Source organism: Xyrauchen texanus, chromosome 18, assembly GCF_025860055.1.
Source record: "Xyrauchen texanus isolate HMW12.3.18 chromosome 18, RBS_HiC_50CHRs, whole genome shotgun sequence".
Lineage (NCBI taxonomy): Eukaryota > Metazoa > Chordata > Actinopteri > Cypriniformes > Catostomidae > Xyrauchen > Xyrauchen texanus.
Window position 1 is genome coordinate 3,710,717 of NC_068293.1, and position 24,675 is coordinate 3,735,391.

The window sequence follows — 24,675 nt, forward strand, 5'->3', positions numbered from 1 at the left end:
TTAAAGTTATCTTGAGCAGCCCTTGGTGGTTTGCCAAAGACCCCCCAACTTGAGAACTGATTGAGAACCACTGTGAAATAGTACACCATTTGACACTTCAATAATCAAGACTTGTTAAATTTGTTCTAAAAGATATGAAACCAACAAGAACTTTGCACATGCTAAAGCTATTTTTTTCCAATGTATTCATAATTTATATTGGAAATCCTTTTTCATCACTGACACATAAGAACATCATTTTAAAAAGGCACAAGTTTTATTCAAGTACAAGAGCAGTACACTGGGCAATTAAACCGCATCAAAGCTTGGAAAACTCATGGAAAAGCAGTAAAGAACAAGTACTGCAGCCAAAAAAATTTAACAAGTAACCAATACAGTAGAGATAAAAACACTCTTCCCTTTAAAAACAATCAGCTTATACATTTAAAACAATGCAAAATGTAAAGACACATGTAGACAATTCCCAACTGTCTTCTCAAATGAAAAACATAGGGGGTTTTAGAAGCTCTATGAACCATTCAAAACATTTAAAAAAAGAGACTTAAGAACATCATCAGTTATGGTTGTATTCAGGTTGAAAACAGTCATCCATTTTATTCACTTTCCTCCAGTTCTTTCTTCAAACTATGGAGAAAGAGAACAGAAGTTAAAATTCAGCATTTTAGCAGATTAACCCAAAAAGAACTCGCATGAGGATTGTTTCTAGCTATAAGCAGTATAAGCGGCCGGTAAATGCCCCTAAGCTACCAAAGGGCCAGCTAAGCAAGTTTTTATTTATTTATTTTTATGCACTAACCCCACCTCCACCCTAATCTTAACTTTATGGAGCCTGTAAGGTGGAGTACCCTACCAGGAACAACGTATGGCACCTTTCTCCAATCGCATAAAAACTGAGTAAGACTCGGGCAGCTGTAATGGCTCAATTAGTTACAGGATTTTTGTGGCGTGAGAAGGAAGAGAGAATGTAACTGCAAGGGGAGAGTTGTAGCTAGACAGGCACATGCATGCTCAAAGGGTTTTTCGTCATCGAGTGTGGACGGTGCATTTAAGTAGGCAGCTCATTCGAATGTTACAATAAAACTGAGCAATAATAACTGCTAAAAATAAACGTACCTTTTCAGATAAGAGTGCACATTGTCATAGCCGTGGTACTTGGCCAGATACACGAGCACGCCTGTAGCACAGCGCCCCTCTCTGGCACGACAGAAGCTGCAGTTACAGATACCCCTGCATGGTGGGCAATACCACTCCTTGTAGACAGAAGAGAGGGAGGGAAAAAATACTCAGCAACAAGCTTCATCATGGCTTAAAAGTCTTTAACAGTTTATAGAAATACAATACTGTTTGGTACAAAGAAATTGCTAAGACTTGAGGGCTTTTTAAGACCAGCCAATGTTCCACCATATTGAAAGTAATTTTAAAAGGCTTAAACTTTTTACAGTCAGTGGTACTGAAGAAACCAATGCTGAACATGACTGACCGGGTTCAAGAGGGCATCATGGACCTCTTCTCCATAGCGATTTCGGAGACAAGGCCCGCAGAACTGTCCTCGCACACCCACACATTCAGGGTTACGGCAGTTAGTCTTCGTATCAACGGTCTTCTGACGACACTGATGGCAAGTGGAACCCTGATGAAAAAAAGCAAATCCCACATTGTCATATAGAGTTTACATGTTCTAAAACAAGCTGCGAAATGAAAAAGGCCCATTTCATCGCCTTCTGTAACTCTACATGCAGCAGTGGATGTCTAGGCAAGTGTATTAAAATATAGCTCAGGTGACCCAATCACAAGGTCACAAAATGAATTGGTTAAGTGATTTGATGCATCTAAAGGAGACTCACAGTGGCACGGTTGTAAACCTTCTCTCTGACGTTGACACAAACATTGTCCAGCTCAGCCTGAGTGATCTCCTCCACAGGCCGCACAACATGAGGAATCGTCAGAGAGCTGTGGTAGCTGCGGCGACGTGGCTCTCTCTGCTTAAACACACCAAAGAAACACTCAATACGGACAAATTCACTTTAATGCAAAGGACATTTTGCCACACATGCTGTCGATTAAGTTTCACTTGTATTGAACTCGGAAATATCCCTTTAATTAGCATGTTTTTCCCTCACCTCCTCTTCGTCATCATCATCAGGTCTGCGGACCAGGCTGAACTTGTCTTCGAGTTCCTCCTCAGGAGTGGGGGATGGTGGGCCATCCACCAGTGAGCGCGAACGCGTGTGAGGGCGAGATGTCCTTTCTGGGTTTCTTCGGCGAGTTGCACTGGGTTCCATTGATTGGCGTGGAGCACGACGAGGCTGTACACACACACAATACATGATTATATTCTGAGGGTTAAAAGAAAGAGGAAAACATAGCGGAAAAGACCAGTCCTGAAACCTTACCGTGTTGCCCTGAGACAAAGATGCCCTCCTCGGAATGAGTCCAGGAACTTTATCTAGCTCAGCCATTAGTTTAGCAAGCTAAAAGGAAATGAAGAACACCGGTTAATAAAACTGGAACTAAATTCAATCCCCTAGCAAAACTGACAGACTTTAATTCAAATTGCATTTGATTATTATTAGTAAATACAAAATGTGGACCGGGCCTATGAAGGTACATACCTTGCGACTGTTAAAATGTGTGCTCAAGAGCACTTACGGAGTTGCGATAAAGCGGATATCAAAATTGTGAAAATGCCAATGGTGAGTTACTGAAAGTTAAATGTCATCGATGTCTAAAGTGAACATAAACAGCCAAAAAAGCAGATTTGTATCAAAATATCAGAGTAAATGTATCCTAATAGACCTGCGGTCTAGAATTATGTTAAAATAATAAATATAAAAAAAGAAAACAAGACAATTGGATGCTGCTCTTGACTGGAAAACTTAAGTAGCTTAAAAAAAAAAAAAGTATTAATTTATAATCATACAGTAATGACCAATAATTTAAGTAGCTTTCTTACATTACTTTGTGCATTTAGTTTTTAAAAGCCATATCTAATATTCAACTAAACATTCAGAAAGAGACAGTTTCCTTCATTTGTATCCTTGATGTATGTTTTTTCTTTTGCTTGTCACTTGCAATTTGTTTCTTTGTTCTTTATTGACCATTTACTCATCTTGAATTATTTCTTGATAACTCAAAACGCTTAAATCAAATTAGTATTTTTTTTGCAGTAATGAAATTGGTATTGAAAAGCGTCAAATTGCTTTCATAAGTGTAAGAAATTAACTTACATCAAGGGGCTAATATTTGCCCCCTGCATTTGATTTTGAGGTGGATTTTTCCTTTTCTCTAACCATTTAAAACAAACTGTGCCTCATCCATTTATGTCAAATACTTCAATTTAATCTATTCATAAATACAGAATGATAAGCATAAATATATTCTCAAGATTGAGAATTTATGCTAAAAAAATTAATAATGTATGCCGTAATATGTATAACTACTAATAGAATAAGAACTATAGCATGTTACTAATATATATATATATATATATATATATAAATAAAAAATGTACCCAAATTAATCAGAATCAAAATCACACAAAAGAACTGAATGGGGTGTTTGTTTCTTTTGGCATGTAGTTCTTAGTTTACGGTTGCTGAGACACGGCTCATCTTGCTGCTTTAAAAGTGTAACCAGTAATATTTTCCACATTAAAAAAAGTTTTACTCAAAGAAATTAACTGTAATTTTGAAACATTTATAAAATCATGAGCACTCAAATGAGGAGGACTGTAGTCATATCAGTAACATTATAACTAATGTTTTATTCTACATGGGGGAGGTGTGCCTTCATGGGGGCTACCATTTTAGAATCACATGACCAGCTGAATACTGCTTGCTTAAATCTCAGTAACAGACTTGTTATTGGACACTTCACTCTTGGATTAAATTAATCATGGCTGACTGTGAATAGTAAATTTCTACAATGACATCTGAAAACTTTTAATTTTAAATTATGCTGCATCCAAACCACTAGGTGTCAGTGCAAGTACAAGATGACACATTTACTGAGTGCACCTTTAATATAGAATTCAAATGGAATTTTGGTTACATCCTTCAGAGTTTAATAATAAAATATAAAATTACTCATTACTCAAATTTGGTCAAACCGCTCACCCCTACTAATACATGTTGGAAGTGCACATCCTCACCATAGCCTTGTTCTCTTTAATATTCAGTGCTCTCTTCAGCATGAAGTTCTCGCTCTCAGAGTCAGACTCTGGCTCCTTGGGCTTGGGTGCTGCAGGCTTTGACGGACTGGCTCGTTTGTTCGGGAACTTCATGGCTACCCGAAGCGTGAACGATCTGCGAGTTTTCCTGGGAGGTGAACAGGTCTCCGTGTCAGAGTCCATATTCTGAAAGAAGAGACACGATTATTTGAATGAATGCCACCGTTAATAAGCCATTACGATACACGTGCAGAGACTTCCTGGTGTATTCACTGTGGTTACAAACCATGTCAGTCAAGTCATCATTCAGGTTATTGACAAATCCGCTGCACGCCTCCTCAGTCACAGGTGGGATGCTAAACACTTTCTCACTTGGAGCAGATCTTCTTGTCGGTCTCAGTGGTCTCTTCTACATAAAAAAAGAAACACCACCAATTTATGGATTGATGGATGGAAATGGCAGGCTGATGTGCATATATGCAAGTATGTATACATGGATGAGAATATTGATTGGATGGATGCTTCACACAAACACACGTGTACCAAAGGTAAAAGGTACAGAAAATTGACTTAGCCTTTATCTTTTGGGTAACAAAAGCAAAACTGCACAAAAGAAAGTGCATATCGTACCAAGTTCCCAAAACCATCTGATCCAAAACTGTCACAGCTGTCATCTGAAGAAGAGGTTTCCATAGGAACCACAGCAGTGCTCCTGTAACTGCGCAAGTTCATTCTGGTGGAGGTGGGAGATGCCTGCTGCCTCTGTAGGAGAAGAGGACAAGATTATGAGTCACTATAAAAGACAATGGTATTAATGGTCCAGAAATGACCCCAAAACCAGCTTAGATCAGTTTTGCCTTCAAGCAGAGATCAGCAAGTCCAGATCTGCGGTTTCGACTTGCTTGCCAGTGCAGGCAAGACTCTGTTTGCACTTGGTATGTCTGGTGGGTGTGAATACAGCTATAGTCTCTTTTCTGAACACAGTTAAAATCAGAATCATATCTGCTGGTCAACATGACACAAAACCAGTTTACTTTATATGCAACGATGCTGACTGAAAAATTAAACACTTTAAAAAGTGTTACCGTGTTAAATGCAAATCTATTTTCAGAATACATGCAATATTATATTTCAGTTAAGTTGTATTACACATTGCCGGTAGAGAATTTCTCTTCTTTCAGTTTGTTTGTTTTCTTGAAGTTGTGATTGTCCCTGCCCCACCCGCGATTTACACCTTTAAACTCTACAACAAACAACTCTTGAAAACAACTATGCCCTCGATACACAGAAAAACCCATAACCTGTCCAAAAAACAAAACAAACAAAAAAAAAAAAAAAAAAAACACGGACATACGACGAGAACCTAAAGAGTAATGAAACTACATCTTACAGCTCTTTACACTGATTAATGATTCACACAGAATCCATTAATTCAATCCAAAATACAAGACAACCCTTAAACAATACAGCTTGCGTGGGATATAAGTATATATATTGCACTTTACCTTAGAACGCATTGCGTTGTTTGTAGTTTACTTGAAGTTGAACGTGTGTTGAGATAAAGCGTGTATGACTGAGTGTGTCTCTGTCTGTCTCCGTCCAGCAACGCGCGGGAAGTTTCGTCAGAAAGTTCGCGGGTAATTTTTAAAGAGGCGTGGCTCTCTTCAGCGCCAAAGCCGAGTCCTGAAAGTTGTGTAAAGTTAATAAATTAACACAGTCTATTAGATTAAAGATTCTGGGACGGTGTTATCCGATATATTATTAGTTAAATGTGTACTTGGTGATATAATGCTAATAGAGCTCTAATGCTAATGCTAATAGAAAATTTATGTATGAGGGCGAATGAAATTGTTTATTTGACATTGCATTAGCTTTCAGGATGTTTAGCAGTGGCGCCAAACCTCTGAGCTTGTTTACAAAAGGACGCATAAACAGCGCGAAATACTTTTATGATTGAACTCCTTTGATAAAACAGACACGTGTTTCTTCAAAGTTAACTTTTATTAACATTTTATGAATCGACAAAATGTATCCAATATAATAATAAATACATCTGAAAGAATAGCATATAAATGAAACAATCCCCTCTGATATAACCACATTTGTTTGCAGGCAGACATTAATGACACAGCTAGAAACGGCCCATGATGATTATAATTATCATAAAACATTCAGCATATTTTGAAAACCAATCTCATAAAATGATTAATAAATTATCAAAAAGCAAATTAAATTTAAGCCCTGAGAGTAGTATACACTTGTAGATATTTCAATATGAGAATATTGAAGCCTTTTTTCTAAAAAATGTATTACATTTTAGATTAGTGTATCCAATTTCATGTTAAACTTTTAACTGTTCTTACGGACATTCTTGTCATATTAGAAGATGCTTTCATTAAAGTGTCTTTACAGTATATTTTAGGGCTTTTCACACCTGAAATCGTTACCCCTGAGTTATTCTAAACACCAGGTAAATTGAATCCTGGGTTATCCTGTTTCATGTTTCACACTGTTCATACTTTACCCTGGTTTAATAATTAATCCTGGATATTCATGTTCCAATGTTTCACACTGTTCATTCGTAAACCCCAGTTTAATGTTCTTATTTGCATATTTGTGGTGTCGATAACAATGATTGGACGAGTACACCTTGCGACAGGTGCTCTCTTCTATTGGAAAGTTGCAAGGCAAATCAGTTCTGTTTGTATTTCGTCTTCTGAAATATGCCACAAAAACACAGAATACTGTCTCATGTCATCATGTCAGTTATCGCACTTGCCACCACTGTGACAGAGAATGTGTAAAGAGCACGTGAACGTTTCAGCAATGGTACAAAGTACATGAATATTTAAGAAGGTAAGTATTTTGGCTTTATTTGATTGGTTGTCTATTTAACACTGTATACCTTTGGCACCGCAACGGGAGGTTAACTCCGCAAATAAGGGGATAACCATGCTCCAGAGCAGGATTTCATAACCCTGGGTAAAAAGCGGTGCTAACCCCCTTTCAAAATTGCGAAACTTTGCTTTACCTGGGGTTAAAAGCGTGGTTTAGAATGCAGATAACCCTGGGTTAAGCGCAGTGTGAAAAGCCCTTTACAATCACTTTGGAAAAACTAGGGTTTTTATGCCTAAAGAACATAATATTGACAAGGTCCTCTTGGTAACTCTCCAAGCTATTCCTACCACAGCCTTGCATCACTTTCAACCCCCTACAAATGAACACACTTTGTAAATGTTCAACTTCGGCCACGCCCACCACCTCTCCCTCCTCTCCTTGGACGACCTCTGGCCGGCCTCACTTCATGGTGTTTATGATCCTGTTTATTAGATTTCTTTTTTTCTACTTTAATCCACTCCCCATCACTGGCTCCACCCTCTTCAGATGCCCCTTTCTGCTTTGGCCCTTCAGTCACCATTGACATTCCTGGTATTGGCCGCTGGTGGTAAGATGGCGTTACATATGACTGGCTGTTACGTGGTCGTCCGGTTTGTTGAAAGCCTCTGGACCCTTTCTGCGTCATCTGATTAAATCTCCTGGCTTCTCCTCTTCTTCCTCCAGTGATTATAAATGTGTGGTCATAGTAGCTTTTACTGTTGTAGTTATGTTTAGCTCCTGCACTAGGTGGGCGCTCGCGCTCTGAGGTGCTCTCTGATGTTGTGCTGGATGGGCTGCTGCCCTTTGACCCCAGATGTATTGTGGAGAGTTTGACTGAGAGCGTGGGGGAGGAGCTCCGTGAGTCTGTCCATGGAGAGAGAGGGCTGCGATTGGGTGATCTCCTCACAGCAGCGGCGTAAGATGATTGGCTCCCAAGGACAGACAGAAACTGGGGGAGGGTCATGTTTTCAGGCCGACTTGCGGGCTCCTGGGTGGCCTGCTCTATCATCTGCTTCATTCTCAGACTGTAAATCCATCTGGGATCAACACCTGTTAGAGAAACACAAATAATATAAGCATGAAAAAGAGGGCAAACCAATGATACATATAGGGCCCTACTTTCATTCTCATGTTTAGATGCAGGGCATCTACGGCCGTGTCCTTAATTTGATCCAATTTTCACAAAAGTAAGTGCCCAAACAGTATGTATTCACAAAAATATATGAGAGGTCCATGTAAATAATATGGCGCAAGGCCTAATTTGCTGTTTTTGTCAGAAATACTGTAAGTAATTGTGTTTAAGAAACATGTCTATAATCAGTCTGTGTACAGTATTTGCAGTTTGGGGATTCCACCAGCAGGTGCTATCAACATACTTCTCCAAACTCTGGAATTACTGTATATTACTTACAGATCACTCTAATCCTTCTTTTTAAATATTTGTAATTTTGAAGCAGCCTAAATGTAATATGTAATATATAGTCAAAAATACTAGCGTGCATGCTCCATTTGTTTTAATGGGTGTTGTTGCCGATATGTTTGTTTGATTCTTCTGCTTCGTTTAGTTTTGATGTTATGTTTTATATAGGCCAATGATTTTGTGTTTTACATACAGTCGGCCTGTGGCATTTCAGCAATCCAGTTGTAACTGAGCCGGTTGACACTTTAAACTGTCGCCATAACATATATCGCCATAACGCCCAGCCCTATTCCATAACATTTCATTAACTACAAAAAAATTCAAATAAAATAAGAAAACCCTACAATAAATCACATTTCAGTCTGTCTCCAAACAATCCCTAATCATCAGAGTTTTACCTGAGTTGGACCTGCTTCTGTTGTAAGCTTCTCTGATAGTCAGTGCCGTCTCAATGGCCAACTCTACAGGTTTGATCACATCCCTCCCACTGTCTGGACTCCACTGCAGTGTGTGCACATGCCTCGTGCACTTAGGTGATCTCACATTACTCTGTCAGGAAACCAAGAAGATGGTGAAAACAGTGATGTAAATGCCTCATGTATTACAGCACAAAACCTTCCCTTCATCGTCCATGGCAGGTTTCAAAATTATGTTTTCTAATTGGCTAGAACATATACCACATTGATATTTCTAAATGAAACAAAAATTAGGCTGGGACTAGATTCCATCCATCAAATTGATTAGATCATGAAAAGTAGACTTTATATGGAGCGCAAAAGTCCATTTGGTACATTTTCCAAAGCGATTTCATAAAATCCTTCATAAAAGCCATGAACAAACCAAATAGCTCTGAGGTGAATCACAACATTTAAAGCAAAAAAGTATTTAAATATTGGACAAAAAGAAAAAGAAGCATTGCAAATGACGTAATTATAATTATAAACTAAGGGAAAAAAATCTATTGATTTACAGTTGATGATTAGAGGTATAGAAACAACATATGTTTTATTTTATAGCAAAATATTCATATTAATGCAAATATATAGATACGTAGTTTGAGAGCGTAGGGAGACCGACTCGATTACGTCATTAACTGTGTGTCATGGGAGTGGCCGGTTGCTGCCGGGCTCATTATGTGCTATTTGTTTGCGATTCTCTGATTGGTGGATCTTACTCTTGAGGAATGTAGGCGGGGGTTAAATTGGGGTGGAACTGTCCGGAACAGTGTTCCAGCATCTCACCACGGCATTCTGGTGTCGTCATCAATTTATACTGTATATAAACACTGTATATGTACTTAGACTGCACAGAAATGTCATTGGCAGCTGTTCCCTCATAATGTTCTCTGTTCTGTAGCCGATATCTTGCAAAATGTACGCTAACTGAACACAGAATGAAAAAAAAAAATATGTCATGATCTATAGCTTTAGTTATATACCATTACGTGTATCTTGATTTAAATCATAAACAGTCGAATTTACAAAGTTATATTGACATATATCATAAAAAGGTTTTGAAGGATTTCTACTCAGGAAGTGAATAGAGCGCAACAGTCTGGTTCAGGAAGTAAAAATCCCATTCAATTTTTAAATAGACAATTTGATTTTCAATGATAACATACCGTGAGCTCAGAGGTTTTTCATCGATAGTATTTGCTTCAGTTAAAGTCATCCGTCTGCATTATTTCAACTTTGTTGTTTAAATAGCGTGTTTGATAGCGGAATTACTGCCAAACAACTACATTACCCATGATCCAGCAGAGAGTGGTTCACCAATCAGAGAACCATGGCCAACGAAGCCCATAAAATTTTCCTCAGAGTGACCGCCCACTCTCAAGTCACTTCACCCATAAACTACAAATTTATTGGCACATATCGGATTATTTTGCAATAAACAACAGATGCGTCTTGGGTAATCCAATCACAAGTGTTAAGACGAGACACATCGCTGTTTACACCTGGTCGCTTAAATGTGTCTCTTGTGACCACTTGCACTCAGATTTGGAGGGGAGGGTCTCTGATTTCATTACGACATGCATGACATTAAAGCACAAAAGTCAGAAAAGACAAAGAAAGCACGGAAAGTTTTCTCCCAGATGCAGCTAATATTTAATCTAAGCACTTTATATTGATATTTAATCAAACTACACAATGATGACTAATATTTAATAGATATTACAGTTTCATTTTCTGTTAATGCATGATTTTCTGTAAAGCTGTTTAGAAACGTGTGTTGTGAAAACGCTATGCAAAAAATGACTTGACTTAACTCATGAATTGTTTATGTTTTTTTAAGAAAGTAAATAGGTCATATTTAAAGATTTGTATCTAATGGTGACTTTAAGTCAACAAGAATTCATAAAAACATACAAACAAACAAAAAAACAGGTACATACCTCATAGTTCACTATGCAGTCAACGGTTTGTGTGCCTGATATTCCGACTATCCATTTATCCATCACAAACGGAGGCTGATAAAAACAGTAAAGCACATCAGTACTACAACATACTCAAAGTTCTCTCTACTCATGACACTTTTAAAACTTGTATTGGTGGAGTAAACATCAGTTAACCCTGGTGTAAAAACAGCTTAAGTTGGTAGCTGTGTTTTGGAACATGGTAGCTGGATTATAATAAACTAGTTGAAGCTGGTCATGAGCTGGTCTAAGCATGTCATTAGCTGGTCCAAGCTGGGAGACCAAGCTGCTCAAGCTGGTTTTTGGAAGATGGTAGCTGGTCAACCAGCTTATGACCAGCTAATGACCAGCTTAATCCAGCTGCCATGTTCCAGCTTAAACTGGTTTTCCACTGGGGTTGTGAGGCATAAACAGCTTTATGACACAATCATATCAGCTAAACAACATTAACTGAATTAATGTCTCATCTCCTGCATTCTTCAAATACAGGTGAAACTCGAAAAATTAGAATATCGTGCAAAAGTTCATTAATTTCAGTAATTCAACTTAAAAGGTGAAACTAATATATTATATAGACTCATTACAAGCAAAGTAAGATATTTCAAGCCTTTATTTGATATAATTTTGATGATTATGGCTTACAGCTTATGAAAACCCCAAATTCAGAATCTCAGAAAATTAGAATATTGTGAAAAGGTTCAGTATTGTAGGCTCAAAGTGTCACACTCTAATCAGCTAAACACCTGCAAAGGGTTCCTGAGCCTTTAAATGGTCTCTCAGTCTGGTTCAGTTGAATTCACAATCATGGGGAAGACTGCTGACCTGACAGTTGTGCAGAAAACCATCATTGACACCCTCCACAAGGAGGGAAAGCCTCAAAAGGTAATTGCAAAAGAAGTTGGATGTTCTCAAAGTGCTGTATCAAAGCACATTAATAGAAAGTTAAGTGGAAGGGAAAAGTGTGGAAGAAAAAGGTGCACAAGCAGTAGGGATGACCGTAGCCTGGAGAGGATTGTCAGGAAAAGGCCATTCAAATGTGTGGGGAGCTTCACAAGGAGTGGACTGAGGCTGGAGTTACTGCATCAAGAGCCACCACACACAGACGGGTCCTGGACATGGGCTTCAAATGTCAAACGTCTTACCTGGGCTAAAGAAAAAAAGAACTGGTCTGTTGCTCAGTGGTCCAAAGTCCTCTTTTCTGATGAGAGCAAATTTTGCATCTCATTTGGAAACCAAGGTCGCAGAGTCTGGAGGAAGAATGGAGAGGCACACAATCCAAGATGCTTGAAGTCCAGTGTGAAGTTTCCACAGTCTGTGTTGGTTTGGGGAGCCATGTCATCGGCTGGTGTTGGTCCACTGTGCTTTATTAAGTCCAGAGTCAACGCAGCCGTCTAACGGGACATTTTAGAGCACTTCATGCTTCCTTCAGCAGACAAGCTTTATGGAGATGCTGACTTCATTTTCCAGCAGGACTTGGCACCTGCCCACACTGCCAAAAGTACCAAAACCTGGTTCAATGACCATGGTATTACTGCGCTTGATTGGCCAGCAAACTCGCCTGACTTGAACCCCATAGAGAATCTATGGGGCATTGCCAAGAGAAAGATGAGAGACATGAGACCAAACAATGCAGAAGAGCTGAAGGCCGCTATTGAAGCATCTTGGTCTTCCATAACACCTCAGCAGTGCCACAGGCTGATAGCATCCATGCCACACACGCATTGAGGCAGTAATTAATGCAAAAGGGGCCCAAACCAAGTACTGAGTACATATGCATGATTATACTTTTCAGAGGGCCGACATTTCTGTATTTAAAATCCTTTTTTTTATTGATTTCATGTAATATTCTAATTTTCTGAGATTCTGAATTTGGGGTTTTCATAAGCTGTAAGCCATAATCATCAAAATTATATCAAATAAAGGCTTGAAATATCTTACTTTGCTTGTAATGAGTCTATATAATATATTAGTTTCACCTTTTAAGTTGAATTACTGAAATTAATGAACTTTTGCACGATATTCTAATTTTTCGAGTTTCACCTGTATAATGGAAACATAATTGACACTAATATATATATATAATCTCTCACCTTGGTCATCTTTAATACATCTACATCTGATCTGTTGGCATTAAAGGTCACGTCTTTGATATATGCTATTGCCACCTCATCTCCATCACGCTCCATGTACATTTTCCATTTACAGTCCTGCAGAGGTCACAGAGATAGAGTGAGACACAAATGAGACAACAACAGATAGTATGAGGTTAAAGTGTAGCATCTTGTGCAGATAAAAGTGGGCAAACATGTGAGGCTTGTTTTCAACAAACAGATGTAAAGTCCTGTACATTTACATTATTAGCTGTGTGAGTGTAATATAACCCAACAGCACAACCTAGAGGCAACATTGGGTATTATGTACATTTTTGAGTGGCGCTTACCTGTGCAAAACTCATCGGCACAATGCCAGGGTGTTGTGGGTGGTTGCTAATGTATTATGAGAGTTTTTGAGCATGTTGCTAGAGCTTCGATAAGTCGTTGCTGACTAGCTCAAGTCAAAAGAGCCCACCCCAAAGTCTCTATGATATTCAACTTATAGCTCAAGTCCCTCCTTAAATGTAGATATAAGGGGTTATTACTCCTGTTTTCTAACTTAAGTAATAGCACACTATTTGCTGTGCAAAAGTTGCAGCAACGATACTAGCGTGTTGTCGGTGGTTGTGCAGGCTTTGCTATGGGGTTGCTAAGGTATTTTCAGTGTTTTTTAGGAGGTATCATTCATGTTCAAGGTTTATTCAAATCCCTGGTGATGCTTGACTTAGCAAACACTACTAATAATACTATAAAAATACAATACTGGCTTTCTGAGTGTTCCCTTAAAGGAATATTCCGGGTTCAACACAAGTTCAGCTCAATCGATAGCATTTGGGACTTAATGTTGGTTATTACAAAAAATAATTCAGATTCGTCCCTCCTTTTCTTAAAAAAATAAAAATACATTAAATATCTTTGTTACAGTGAGGCACTTACAGTGGAAGTGAATTTGGCCAATCCGTGACTGTTAAAATACTATTTCAAAAGTATAGCCACAAGATGTAAACAATATGTGTAATATTTGTTTCCATGTAGGTTTCATTAAAAAAATAAAAATTCAGCATTTTCTACAAAACAATTGATTTGCCTAAAATATAAAACAAGTAAAATACACGTGAGTGTACACAACTTAATAAGTAATTTCCAAAAAAAAACACATTTTAAAACACATTTCTCAAGGTATTGTTTTATTTTTGACAATTATAATGAATTTTTGAGTCCCGAATATCAAGAAGATTTCTTAAGGTTACTCCTTTTGACCTTAACAAAATGTACATGTAATAATTTTTATAATGTAAAAAACAAAAATCAGCTTTTTTTAAAACTTCACATAGTCATGAGAGTCTTAAGAGGCTTTCTGTGATTTATGGTTTTATTAATTAATTTCTTTATTTCTTAATTTTTTGTTAAATTTAAGGCTACGTCCGTGTTGGCTACACCACCTGACTTTGATTAGATGGACAAACGTTCTTAATATATTAATACAAAAATAATTTGTTTCAAGTTTTTTTTTAGTTAAAAAAGAAAGCGTGATGTGAGGACTTGAGGCTATGCAAGATCAGAGTGCAGAGAACTGAGCATGTTCATTTCTCAGGAATGACAAGAGCCAGAGACCCTAACATCCATTCTCATTTACATTAGCAATGGAAATGAGGCCCCTTTCCACAAGGCCTTGCTATAAACGTCTGAGCCGGGCATGCTGGGCCGAGTGCAACACGCAGACAGAGCGATAATGATTTGTCCAATCTGCCAGCCCGCCACTCAGGTTAAAGGTAACCTCAGAGTGCATCCAGTTCACACTGCAGTGACTGCACACAGTGTCTCACAGCAAAAATGAATAAATAAATACAAATGCAGTATGTCTTGTTTTCAATGAAAAATATCGAAACATTCTTAAAACAAGCTATATTTACTTGAGAAGCCAAATTATGTACAATATTATGTCTTGCTGACATCAGTTTGTGGAATGTTTTTATTAGCCATGACATAATAAAGGCTTTTAAATTTTTAATTTAGAGAGAAATATTTTACATATAGATCTTAATCAGAAGTACGGTTTATCATTTAAAACTACAGTAAACAATTTATGAGCCTGAAAATAGGGGGAAAACATTTACTTTATGTACTATTAATCATAGAACAGGTCTATAGGCTTACCCAACCAGCAATACCCAATCATAGCAGAGTTTGCTTTCACTTGTAAACACAAGCACCAAGTGCTCTATTGTATACCTTTTAGATGCAAATGTGGTCGTCCTCCTCATGTAAATAACATTCACGATGATCAAGTTTGTAATTCTTTTAGGAGACCCGCTCCTGAAAACCGTTTTATAAGTTATGGTCTTTATTAAAATAAATACTCACCATAGTAACATAGAAATCACAGTATTTTTCTGTATAGAGAAACTGCTGTGACGCTATAAAAACGCTTCCAGTGTGAAAGCCCTGCGGAGTCTGCAGCTGCAGTTACGCTACAGTTAAGCTGATGCTATGCTCACGTCTCGCTCAAGCTTGCGATGTAGGGTCAACTGAGAATCGTAAGTATGTGTGTGGCAGGGCGGAGGGCGGAGGGCGGGGCTGGGTCGTGATCCTACACACCCGGTCCCGTATTAGGCTAATCAAGCCTCCGAGAGGGATAAAGGTTGACTGTAGAGTATCGTGTGGGAGAGACAGATCATTTACGGACATGTCCGTCATATGTGTGTGTTTGTCTTTTGTTTAAGTTGTTAATTAAAATATTATTTACATTGTCAAGCCGGTTCTCACCTCCTCCTTTCCCTTGAACTACGTTACACTGGTGCCTAAATCCGGGAAGGAGGAGGGATACGGCGTAGTAGAGTTCTCGCCACTACCGTCCACCGTCCACCCCAACGGAGCTGCCGGGGGACGAGGAGTGCAGCCGCCTGGAAGCGGGCGACGGCCGCCGACCGCGAGGGGAGAAGGGGCTCCTAACCGACTGCCTGTAGCGGTCAGTGCCGCTGCCAGGGGCGGAGGAGTCCCCTACCAGCCGCTGAAACGTGGCGGGGTTTGAGACCGCTGACCGCGAGCGGGGAGTGGCTCGCTGCCGACCGTCTGGAGCGGGAGAACCGCTGCCAGGGGCGGGGGAGACCCCTTCTGTTCCCCGAGAACGTGGCGGGGCATTCCGTCTGCCAGGGGCTAGAGGTCTGCCGCTGATCCGCCCAGAGAGGCACGGCTGCCGTCCGATATAGGGTGGAGGAGTGGCCGAGGAACAAGCTGCGGCGTATCGGAGAACTGGCGAGTAAGAGTTTTTGTTTTTTCATCCCTCTCTCCTCTCTCTCTCTCACTGCCGCTCTGCATTGGCCTTTTCCCTCTCTTTTAAATTTTACGGTGTTTTTTTTTGGGGGGGGGTACTACACCGTTACAGGAAGTACCCCCAGTTTAATTATTTCTGTTTCCCTCCCCTTGTCCCCTCCCTCATCCAGGTAGATGGGGATGACCTGCCGGCAGACGGGGCTTAGGGCACGCCCTTCTCCAGGGAAAGGGGGTGTACATGCTGGGGGCTCCCAAGCCTGAGAGAACATGGGAGGAATGTGGCAGGGCGGAGGGCGGGGCCGGGTCGTGATCCTACACACCCGGTCCCACATTAGGCTAATCAAGCCTCCGAGAGGGATAAAGGTCGACTGCAGAGGATCGTGCGGGAGAGAGAGATCGTTTACAGACATGTCCGTCATATGTGTGTGTTTGTCTTTTGTTTAAGTTGTTAATTAAAATATTATTTACATTGTCAAGCCGGTTCTCGCCTCCTCCTTTCCCTTGAACTACGTTACAATGTGTTTGTTTGTTTGTTTGTTTTTGGCAAGACTAACGCATGCGCACACTAACAGGTTATCCGAGTGCTGACCAAGCATTTGCCAAATGTTATCCCTGTATAATAACGGCAGCAGAAACAATGTGTGGTAATGATGGCCAGCGTGGTAAGCTTCTAATGACACCTCATCCATAATTCAGCACCTTTCTGGTGACTAAACCCTGATATCCTCATTAACAGCAACACTCTTTGCTGTCAGATGGGCAAAGCACAATCGCAGAGCCTCATTTAGGCTTTGAGAATGCAGCTGGTATCACGACACCGCCAGAACGAGAGAAAGAGAGGGAGCAAGCGAAAAAAGCAACCAGAGCATAGCGGGTTTGTTTTATTTAGTGCAAAAAAACTTGCAGTTTGTAAAAACAAGGCTGACACGAAGGCTGACACCAGGCAGGGGAAAATAATTAGCTCTCATTTTCTCAGGCTCCTGTTTCCTTCTCCCTGCTGAGCTTCCTCCGAGCCAAACCACCACATGTCAGGAGAAATAGGAGGCAATTATCGGCCCGCTTCAGCCCCACCACACGCATTGAAAGGGGACTATTTATGATGGGACAATGAACAGCTGAAAGATTAAATAACATTTGCCTTTTGAAAAGAAAATGACTTCTGGCTAAACTTTTGATTAAATTCAAAAGGCAAGTGAAGATGCAGTCGTTCTCCAGCGTCAGGGGCCCGAACAAAGGCTCGCCGACAAGAGGGGGTGGATGCTGTGCCTCAATTTAGATAAAACAATATTTATATATATTTATCTTTTTCTGCCTTTTTTAAGTGAAAGAAAGTAAGGTATTACAATGAAAGGCTTCGGAAGCCAAAATGCATTTAGCGTGTAGCGTATTTAGCATTTAACGTGGTCAGTCTTCAATGCGGGCAATAACATCTTTACTCAAGGAAAACAAGTTCAAATCGCTGCAATCGTGACAAAAAATCTCAGTTCGGAAAAGACATCACATCTTCAACAAAAGCCCCTGTTAACACAGGAAGTGATGCCCAGACAGCAATACAAACAGAACAACAGCAAATAACAAACAAATTTACGAGCTTGCATGCATAAAATAAATAAATTGTCAATAAGACCATCATAGACATTCAGGGGTGTAAGTCCCACTCACTATTCAGGACGTTTTGGACTTGGTCTAGTAAGCAACCACCTAGAACAGTCTAGTAACCACCTAGCAATGTCATAGCAAACACCCAAACACAATGTAGCACAACCTAGCAAACTAAGTGTAATATCACTTTTTCTTATTCAAACCAGCATACATTGGTCACATAATCTCACTTCTGGTTCACATTACATTCGCCAAAACGTAATAGTTGGTCCAATTGTGAAAGCCAAATTGTCGGTTAGCGTAACGGACACAGTAAGCTGTGAATTATTGGTTAAGGTATCGGTATCAGCCCCAATGAGCTGTGAATTGTTGTTTATCATATCGGCCACGATGAACCGTAAATTATCGGTTAGCGTATCAGCCACAATAAGCTGTGAATTATCGATAAGCGTACCAGCCACAATGAGCTGTGAATTATCGGTTATCGTATTGTATCAGCCAAAGGAGCTGTGAATTATCGGTTATTGTATCTTATCAGACAATTGAGCTGTGAATTATCGGTTATTGTATCTTATTAGACAATTAAGCTGTGAATTATCGGTTATTGAATCTTATCAGCCAATTGAGCTGTGAATTATCGGTCATCGTATCGGTATCAGCCAATTGAGCTGTGAATTATCGGTTATTGAATCTTATCAGACAATTGAGCTGTGAATTATCGGTTATTGAATCTTATCAGCCAATTGAGCTGTGAATTATCGGTTATCGTATCGGTATCAGCCAATTGAGCTGTGAATTATCGGTTATTGAATCTTATCAGCCAATTGAGCTGTGAATTATCGGTTATTGTATCTTATCAGACAATTGAGCTGTGAATTATCAGTTATTGAATCTTATCAGCCAATTGAGCTGTGAATTATCAGTTATCGTATCGGTATCAGCCAATTGAGCTGTGAATTATCGGTTATTGAATCTTATCAGCCAATTGAGCTGTGAATTATCAGTTATCGTATCGGTATCAGCCAATTGAGCTGTGAATTATCGGTTATTGAATCTTATCAGACAATTGAGCTGTGAACCATCGGTTATTGAATCTTATCAGCCAATTGAGCTGTGAATTATCGGTTATCATATCAGTATCAGCCAATTGAGCTGTGAATTATCAGTTATTGAATCTTTTCAGCCAATTGAGCTGTGAATTATCAGTTATTGAATCTTTTCAGCCAATTGAGCTGTGAATTATCGGTTATCGTATCGTATCAGCCAATTGAGCTGTGAATAATCGGTTATTGTATCTTATCAGCCAATTGAGCTGTGAATTATCGGTTATCGTATCGTATCAGCCAATTGAGCTGTGAATAATCGGTTATTGTATCTTATCAGCCAATTGAGCTGTGAATTATCGGTTATCGTACTATATCAGCCAATTGAGCTGTGAATTATCGGTTATTGTATCTTATCAGCCAATTGAGCTGTGAATTATCGGTTATTGTATCTTATCAGCCAATTGAGCTGTGAATTATCGGTTATTGTATCTTATCAGCCAACTGAGCTGTGAATTATCGGTTATTGTATCTTATCAGCCAACTGAGCTGTGAATTATCGGTTATTGTATCTTATCAGCCAACTGAGCTGTGAATTATCAGCTATCGTATCAGTATCAGCCAAATAGTTGGTCCAATTGTGAAAGCCAAATTGTCGGTTAGCGTAACGGACACACTAAGCTGTGAATTATTGGTTATGGTATTGGTATCAGCCCCAATGAGCTGTGAATTGCTGTTTATCATATCAGCCACAATGAGCTGCGAATTATCAGTTAGTGTATCGGCCATGATGAACAGTAAATTATCGGTTAGTGTATCAGCCACAATAAGTTGTGAATTATTGGTAAGCGTACCAGCCACAATGAGCTGTGAAGTATTGTTATCGTAATGGCCACAATGAGCTGTGAATTATCGGTTATCGTATTGTATCAGCCAAAGGAGCTGTGAATTATCGGTTATTGTATCTAATCAGCCAATTGAGCTGTGAATTATCGGTTATCGTATTGTATCAGCCAATTGAGCTGTGAATTATCGGTTATAGTATCTTATCAGCCAATTGAGCTGTGAATTATCGGTTATTGTATCTTATCAGCCAGTTGAGCTGTGAATTATCGGTTATCGTATCGTATCAGCCATTTGAGCTGTGAATTATCGGTTATTGTATCTTATCAGCCATTTGAGCTGTGAATTATCGGTTATTGTATCTTATCAGCCAATTGAGCTGTGAATTATCGGTTATTGTATCGTATCAGCCAATTGAGCTGTGAATTATCGGTTATCGTATCGTATCAGCCAATTGAGCTGTGAATTATTGGTTGTTGTATCGTATCAGCCAATTGGGCTGTGAATTATCGGTTATCGTATCCTACCAGCCAATTGAGCTGTGAATTATTGGTTATCGTATCGTATCAGCCACAATGAGCTATGAATTAATGTTAAAAGCATCACCTATAATAAGTTGTATCGTATTGGCACAGAAATTCCATATCGGTCCATCCCTACTAAGAACCACCTTTTGTATAATGCCAACAATATTACCTATTACCATTTAAAAATTGTGAAATCTGTCTTGTGAGTGATGGAATAATATAAGGCCAATACTACAGATCATGTGGATTTATTTATACATCATTGGCTAATTAATAACCATAAACAGATCCTACACATAATAAAGTAGTAAGAAATGGAAGATAAATTTACCATAGGGCCTGTGCCTGCTTTCCAGTGATATCCAAACACCAACTCCAGGTTTACTGTTTTTCTTGAGTCCTCCTCTTCCTCAGAGGCCAAACCATCCTGAAAGTGGCCATAAAGAACACTCGAATAAATGTAGATATATAGATAGATAGATAGATAGATAGATAGATAGATAGATAGATAGATAGATAGATAGATAGATAGATAGGTAGATACAACCATGGAGACTACATACCTTGATCAATGGGGGAAAGTGGAACAGACTCAGGTAGTCATGGGTAAGTTTCTCAATTTCGGTCTGCAAAAGAAAAATTTGGCATGATGTTTAAAAAATTCGGAGATGGCTTTATGCAGAGGTTATGCAGCGCACTCACAATCAGCCAATGACCAGCTGTGTGTGAATGTAACATAATTATTACCTGTTAATGGACTTACAGCAGCAAAACAACAATTAGTACCATTGTGTATCACTTATGAACATGTAATTCATGCTCTGGGATATGTCATATACATAGAGTTTAATTCATTCAAGGAATCACGTTCTCTAAGGAGCTCACATACTAATGCCTTAAAGGTTCAGATGTGTGCTGTCGGTAACTAGCATTTTCCTGGGGGAAATGTAATTCCCAACAGTTATTCTTTCATATATCAAGAGACTTAAAGGGGCCATGACATGCCACTTTTACTATTTTTATATTTTCATTGAGGTTCATTTATAATATTAATAAGTTTTTTGCACACAACTCTCAGTTTTGGTGCTGATTCTCCTTTAAGATTTGAAAGTAAACGCCCACTGTTCTGATTGGCTCTCTGCTCTTGACTGACCTGCTTTCTAACTGCTCACCACTACTGGAAGTGATGAGGTAAAGTTGGCGTTGATGTGTTGTTGTGGATGTGGTCAGATATAAATGTCTACCACAGTGTGACATCACAATGTGGAGGAGTAGAGATTGAGTCTTTTTGGACGCTCTGTTTCAACAAATGCTCTTTTTGCAGTGAGGAGGAAGTTTTGAGTTCTGAAACTTACAGTATGTTTTTATAGTACAATGAACTCTTATATGTTAAAAGGTCAGTGCCTACAATGGGCACAGGAAAATATTCTTTCTCACGCCCTGACCCCTTTAAAGGGGTTCTCAGTAATGTTTCATGTAATTATCAACTTTGTCTCTTATGTTTCTGCAAAAATTCCTTAGGAGAGAAAAATAATAATAAACCCAAATGAGACAATTGTTGACATACAGTACATAAAGAGTTATAAAAGTTAGAATCAATCTAAATTGTGTCCCATCTAACAATAAGGTTAGTGCACTACCTTCAGGTGTATTATGTGTCCTTTAGATGTCACACCCAGATCTCTCATGTCACTCTCTGATAGCAGCAGCAGTCTCTGTCCAGTGATGTTATTCTGCTTAAACACATCAGCATACTGCTGCAGTTCACCATCACCTGCACACACACACACACACACACACACACACACACACACACACACACGTGTTGGTGCAGCAATCATTATGAGGTCTCTCTTCATAGACATAATGATTTTTATACTGTGCAAGCTATAGATTCAATCCACTAACTCTAACCCTAAACCTTTTTCAATTAACATTTTCAATAAAATATTGTTTAGTATGTTTTTTAAGTGATTTGCACACTAGACATGTCCTCATAAACCACATTTATAGCATAATACCCTTGTAATTACCAGTTTGTAACCTCAAAATAAAGTCCTCGTAAACCACTTAAACCTGCCCACTCACACACACACACACACACACACACACACACACACACACACACACACACACACACACACACACACTCACACACACACACACACACACACACACACACACACACACACACACATGTTTGGTTTCCATGTTTTATGGGGACTTTCCATAGACATAATGGTTTTTATACTGTACAAACTTTATATTCTATCCCCTAAACCTAACCCTACCCCTAAACCTAACCCTCACAGAAAACTTTCTGCATTTTTACCTTTTCAAAAAACATCATTTAGTATGATTTATAAGCTGTTTTCCTCATGGGGACCGACAAAATGTCCTCACAAGGTCAAAAATTTCGGGTCTTACTATCCTTATGGGGACATTTGGTCCCCACAAAGTGATAAATACATGCTCACACATACACACACACACACACACACACGTGTAAAAAGTCTTATTTAGGAGCCTATAAAATCTTGGGATATTAATAAACAATAATGAATCAATAAAAGAAATGAAAAAACAAAATCTCTCACCCCCAAAGATCTGCTGCATCCAGAAATGCTATAATTGTAAAATGCAAAAGTTAAAATGCATATCTGAACGTTAACTCTGATACAGTATAATCCTCACTACTGCTGTAAATGAGAGAAAATGTTCCACCAACCACATGCTCTTCTGTCCAGGAGTGTATCGCCAGGTTTGGGAGAAGCTGAAACCCAGAAGAAGAGAGAGACTAACATTTTGGTCAGTTTCTAACATAAAGCTAACATAAGGCTTCAGAAGACTTGGAATATAACACACAAGTCGTTTGGACTACGTTTATGGTGCTTGTCCTGTTTTGAGCTCAAAGAGGCATTCACAAATACATGGACTGGAAATCATTCATTTTCAATGGGAGTTGGCAATTTCTGACATCAACAACGATCGTTGGCAATGGAACAAAGTTGAGCAGAGTTCACATCTGATAAAGCTGGATTCTGCAGTCAAGTAGTTTAATCGCTGTATGTTTGAACAACCATTAAGAGTTTGGATTACCACCAAATATTATTGAATGGAATGAGCAGCCTAGACATTCTATTAGAAAAACTGTATTGTGTTTCACAGATGATGACAGAAGTTTTATTACAAAAACCTGATGATTTATTAGAGCAGATGCTCTGGTTCGATGAGCCCAATGTGCAATACATGGAGTTCAATATAATGATTGCGTTGTAATGGCAAGAAGGAAGTCTGCTGCCCCAGGCCAAGGTCCTAATACCTCTTTATATGTGAGGTGCTCTCACTGAAATAAGATCCTCAGTATAGTCTCGATCTAAAGCTTCCCATTTTATTTTTAGGTCTGGGTTAGATGACCAGTTATTCATCAACATCCCTAATTGCTGGAGTTGTTTAATGCAATTGAGAGGCGCAAGAGCAAGATTTATATTTTACTGCTATATTCTCCGTAATGTTATAAAATCAGTTCTAGAAGTGGAAAAGCACATTTCCACACCCTTCCTGACACTGTATATCTGCAGGCTCCTTTCACCCCCACCCACCTCTTAGGAACACATTACACAATGATGAATCTGAGACTTTATAGATATTACAGTTGAATTATTTGTTAATGCATGCTTTTCTGTAAAGCTGCTTTAAAACGATGTATGTTGTGAAAAGTGTTATACAAATAAAAATGACTTGACTTGACATTGGGACCTTTACCATTCCATACGAAGTGTCTGTGGACTTCTCACGTTCCTGACAAGTGTGTCTGCAGATTCTCTATCACTTCTTCACAAAAGTAATACAAGCTTTATTTAACTAATTCGCATAAAGCGGTAGTGAGTCCTTTTATCTCACCAAAGCGCCATTACTGCTGTCCATATCCTTCGCCGCAGGAAGAAGTTTTCCACAGCATTCTACAGGTTCCTAATGTGTGGGGAATTTACTGCATGCACTAAGGCTTTCAACCCTAGACATTACACTAGCTGTCTTTTGTCGAAAGCCAACCATTTCTATTCATCCTAAACTTTTAAGACAAGTAAGAAATGTGTTTCAGTAATTTTCTCACAAACTATTACTGATTTCTGTCCTTTCTCTTCCATGATATGGTCCCCTAGTTGATGCAAGTCCCGGCGAGCCCCTGTCCGCTACTGAGGATGGGAACGTCATGTCTACCATTGCCGCCACTTCTGTCAGCATTGTGGACTGGCCTCTAACCTCTATACAGCTCATTACATCTGCATCAGAGCAGCTCCTACAGCAGCTTCAACCATCCCCACTTCAACATTAAAGACTGTGGGACGACTGTCACCATCTGCCTATACACACTATATCCACAGGAACAAGGACATTTTAATTGCAGAAAGC

At 39.2% G+C, this 24,675-nt stretch overlaps 2 protein-coding genes across 3 annotated transcripts in view; both read right to left on the reverse strand.

The window, feature by feature from the left end:
- Positions 1-252: 252 nt before the first annotated feature.
- Positions 253-5,771, reverse strand: LOC127658721 (cell division cycle-associated protein 7-like). The gene is made up of 10 exons (XM_052148174.1): positions 5,674-5,771; positions 4,799-4,930; positions 4,455-4,577; positions 4,151-4,354; positions 2,394-2,471; positions 2,121-2,306; positions 1,845-1,979; positions 1,481-1,630; positions 1,114-1,250; positions 253-624 (listed from the first exon to the last, which is right to left on the reverse strand). The coding sequence occupies exons 1-10, from the start codon at positions 5,683-5,685 to the stop codon at positions 594-596; spliced, it is 1,188 nt and encodes a 395-aa protein (XP_052004134.1). The 5' UTR covers positions 5,686-5,771; the 3' UTR covers positions 253-593.
- Positions 5,772-6,156: 385 nt separating this feature from the next.
- LOC127658711 (mitogen-activated protein kinase kinase kinase 20-like) overlaps positions 6,157-24,675 on the reverse strand; it is a 50,702-nt gene continuing 32,183 nt past the window's right edge. The window contains exons 12-20 of one of the 2 annotated variants that reach the window (XM_052148150.1): positions 22,991-23,035; positions 22,860-22,887; positions 21,903-22,036; positions 20,826-20,888; positions 20,594-20,689; positions 12,972-13,088; positions 10,861-10,935; positions 8,864-9,014; positions 6,157-8,095 (exon numbers count right to left, since the gene is read on the reverse strand). In XM_052148150.1, the coding sequence (XP_052004110.1) occupies positions 7,407-8,095; positions 8,864-9,014; positions 10,861-10,935; positions 12,972-13,088; positions 20,594-20,689; positions 20,826-20,888; positions 21,903-22,036; positions 22,860-22,887; positions 22,991-23,035 (1,398 nt within the window). In that variant the 3' untranslated portion in view covers positions 6,157-7,406. The other variant, XM_052148152.1, reaches the window with a different exon arrangement.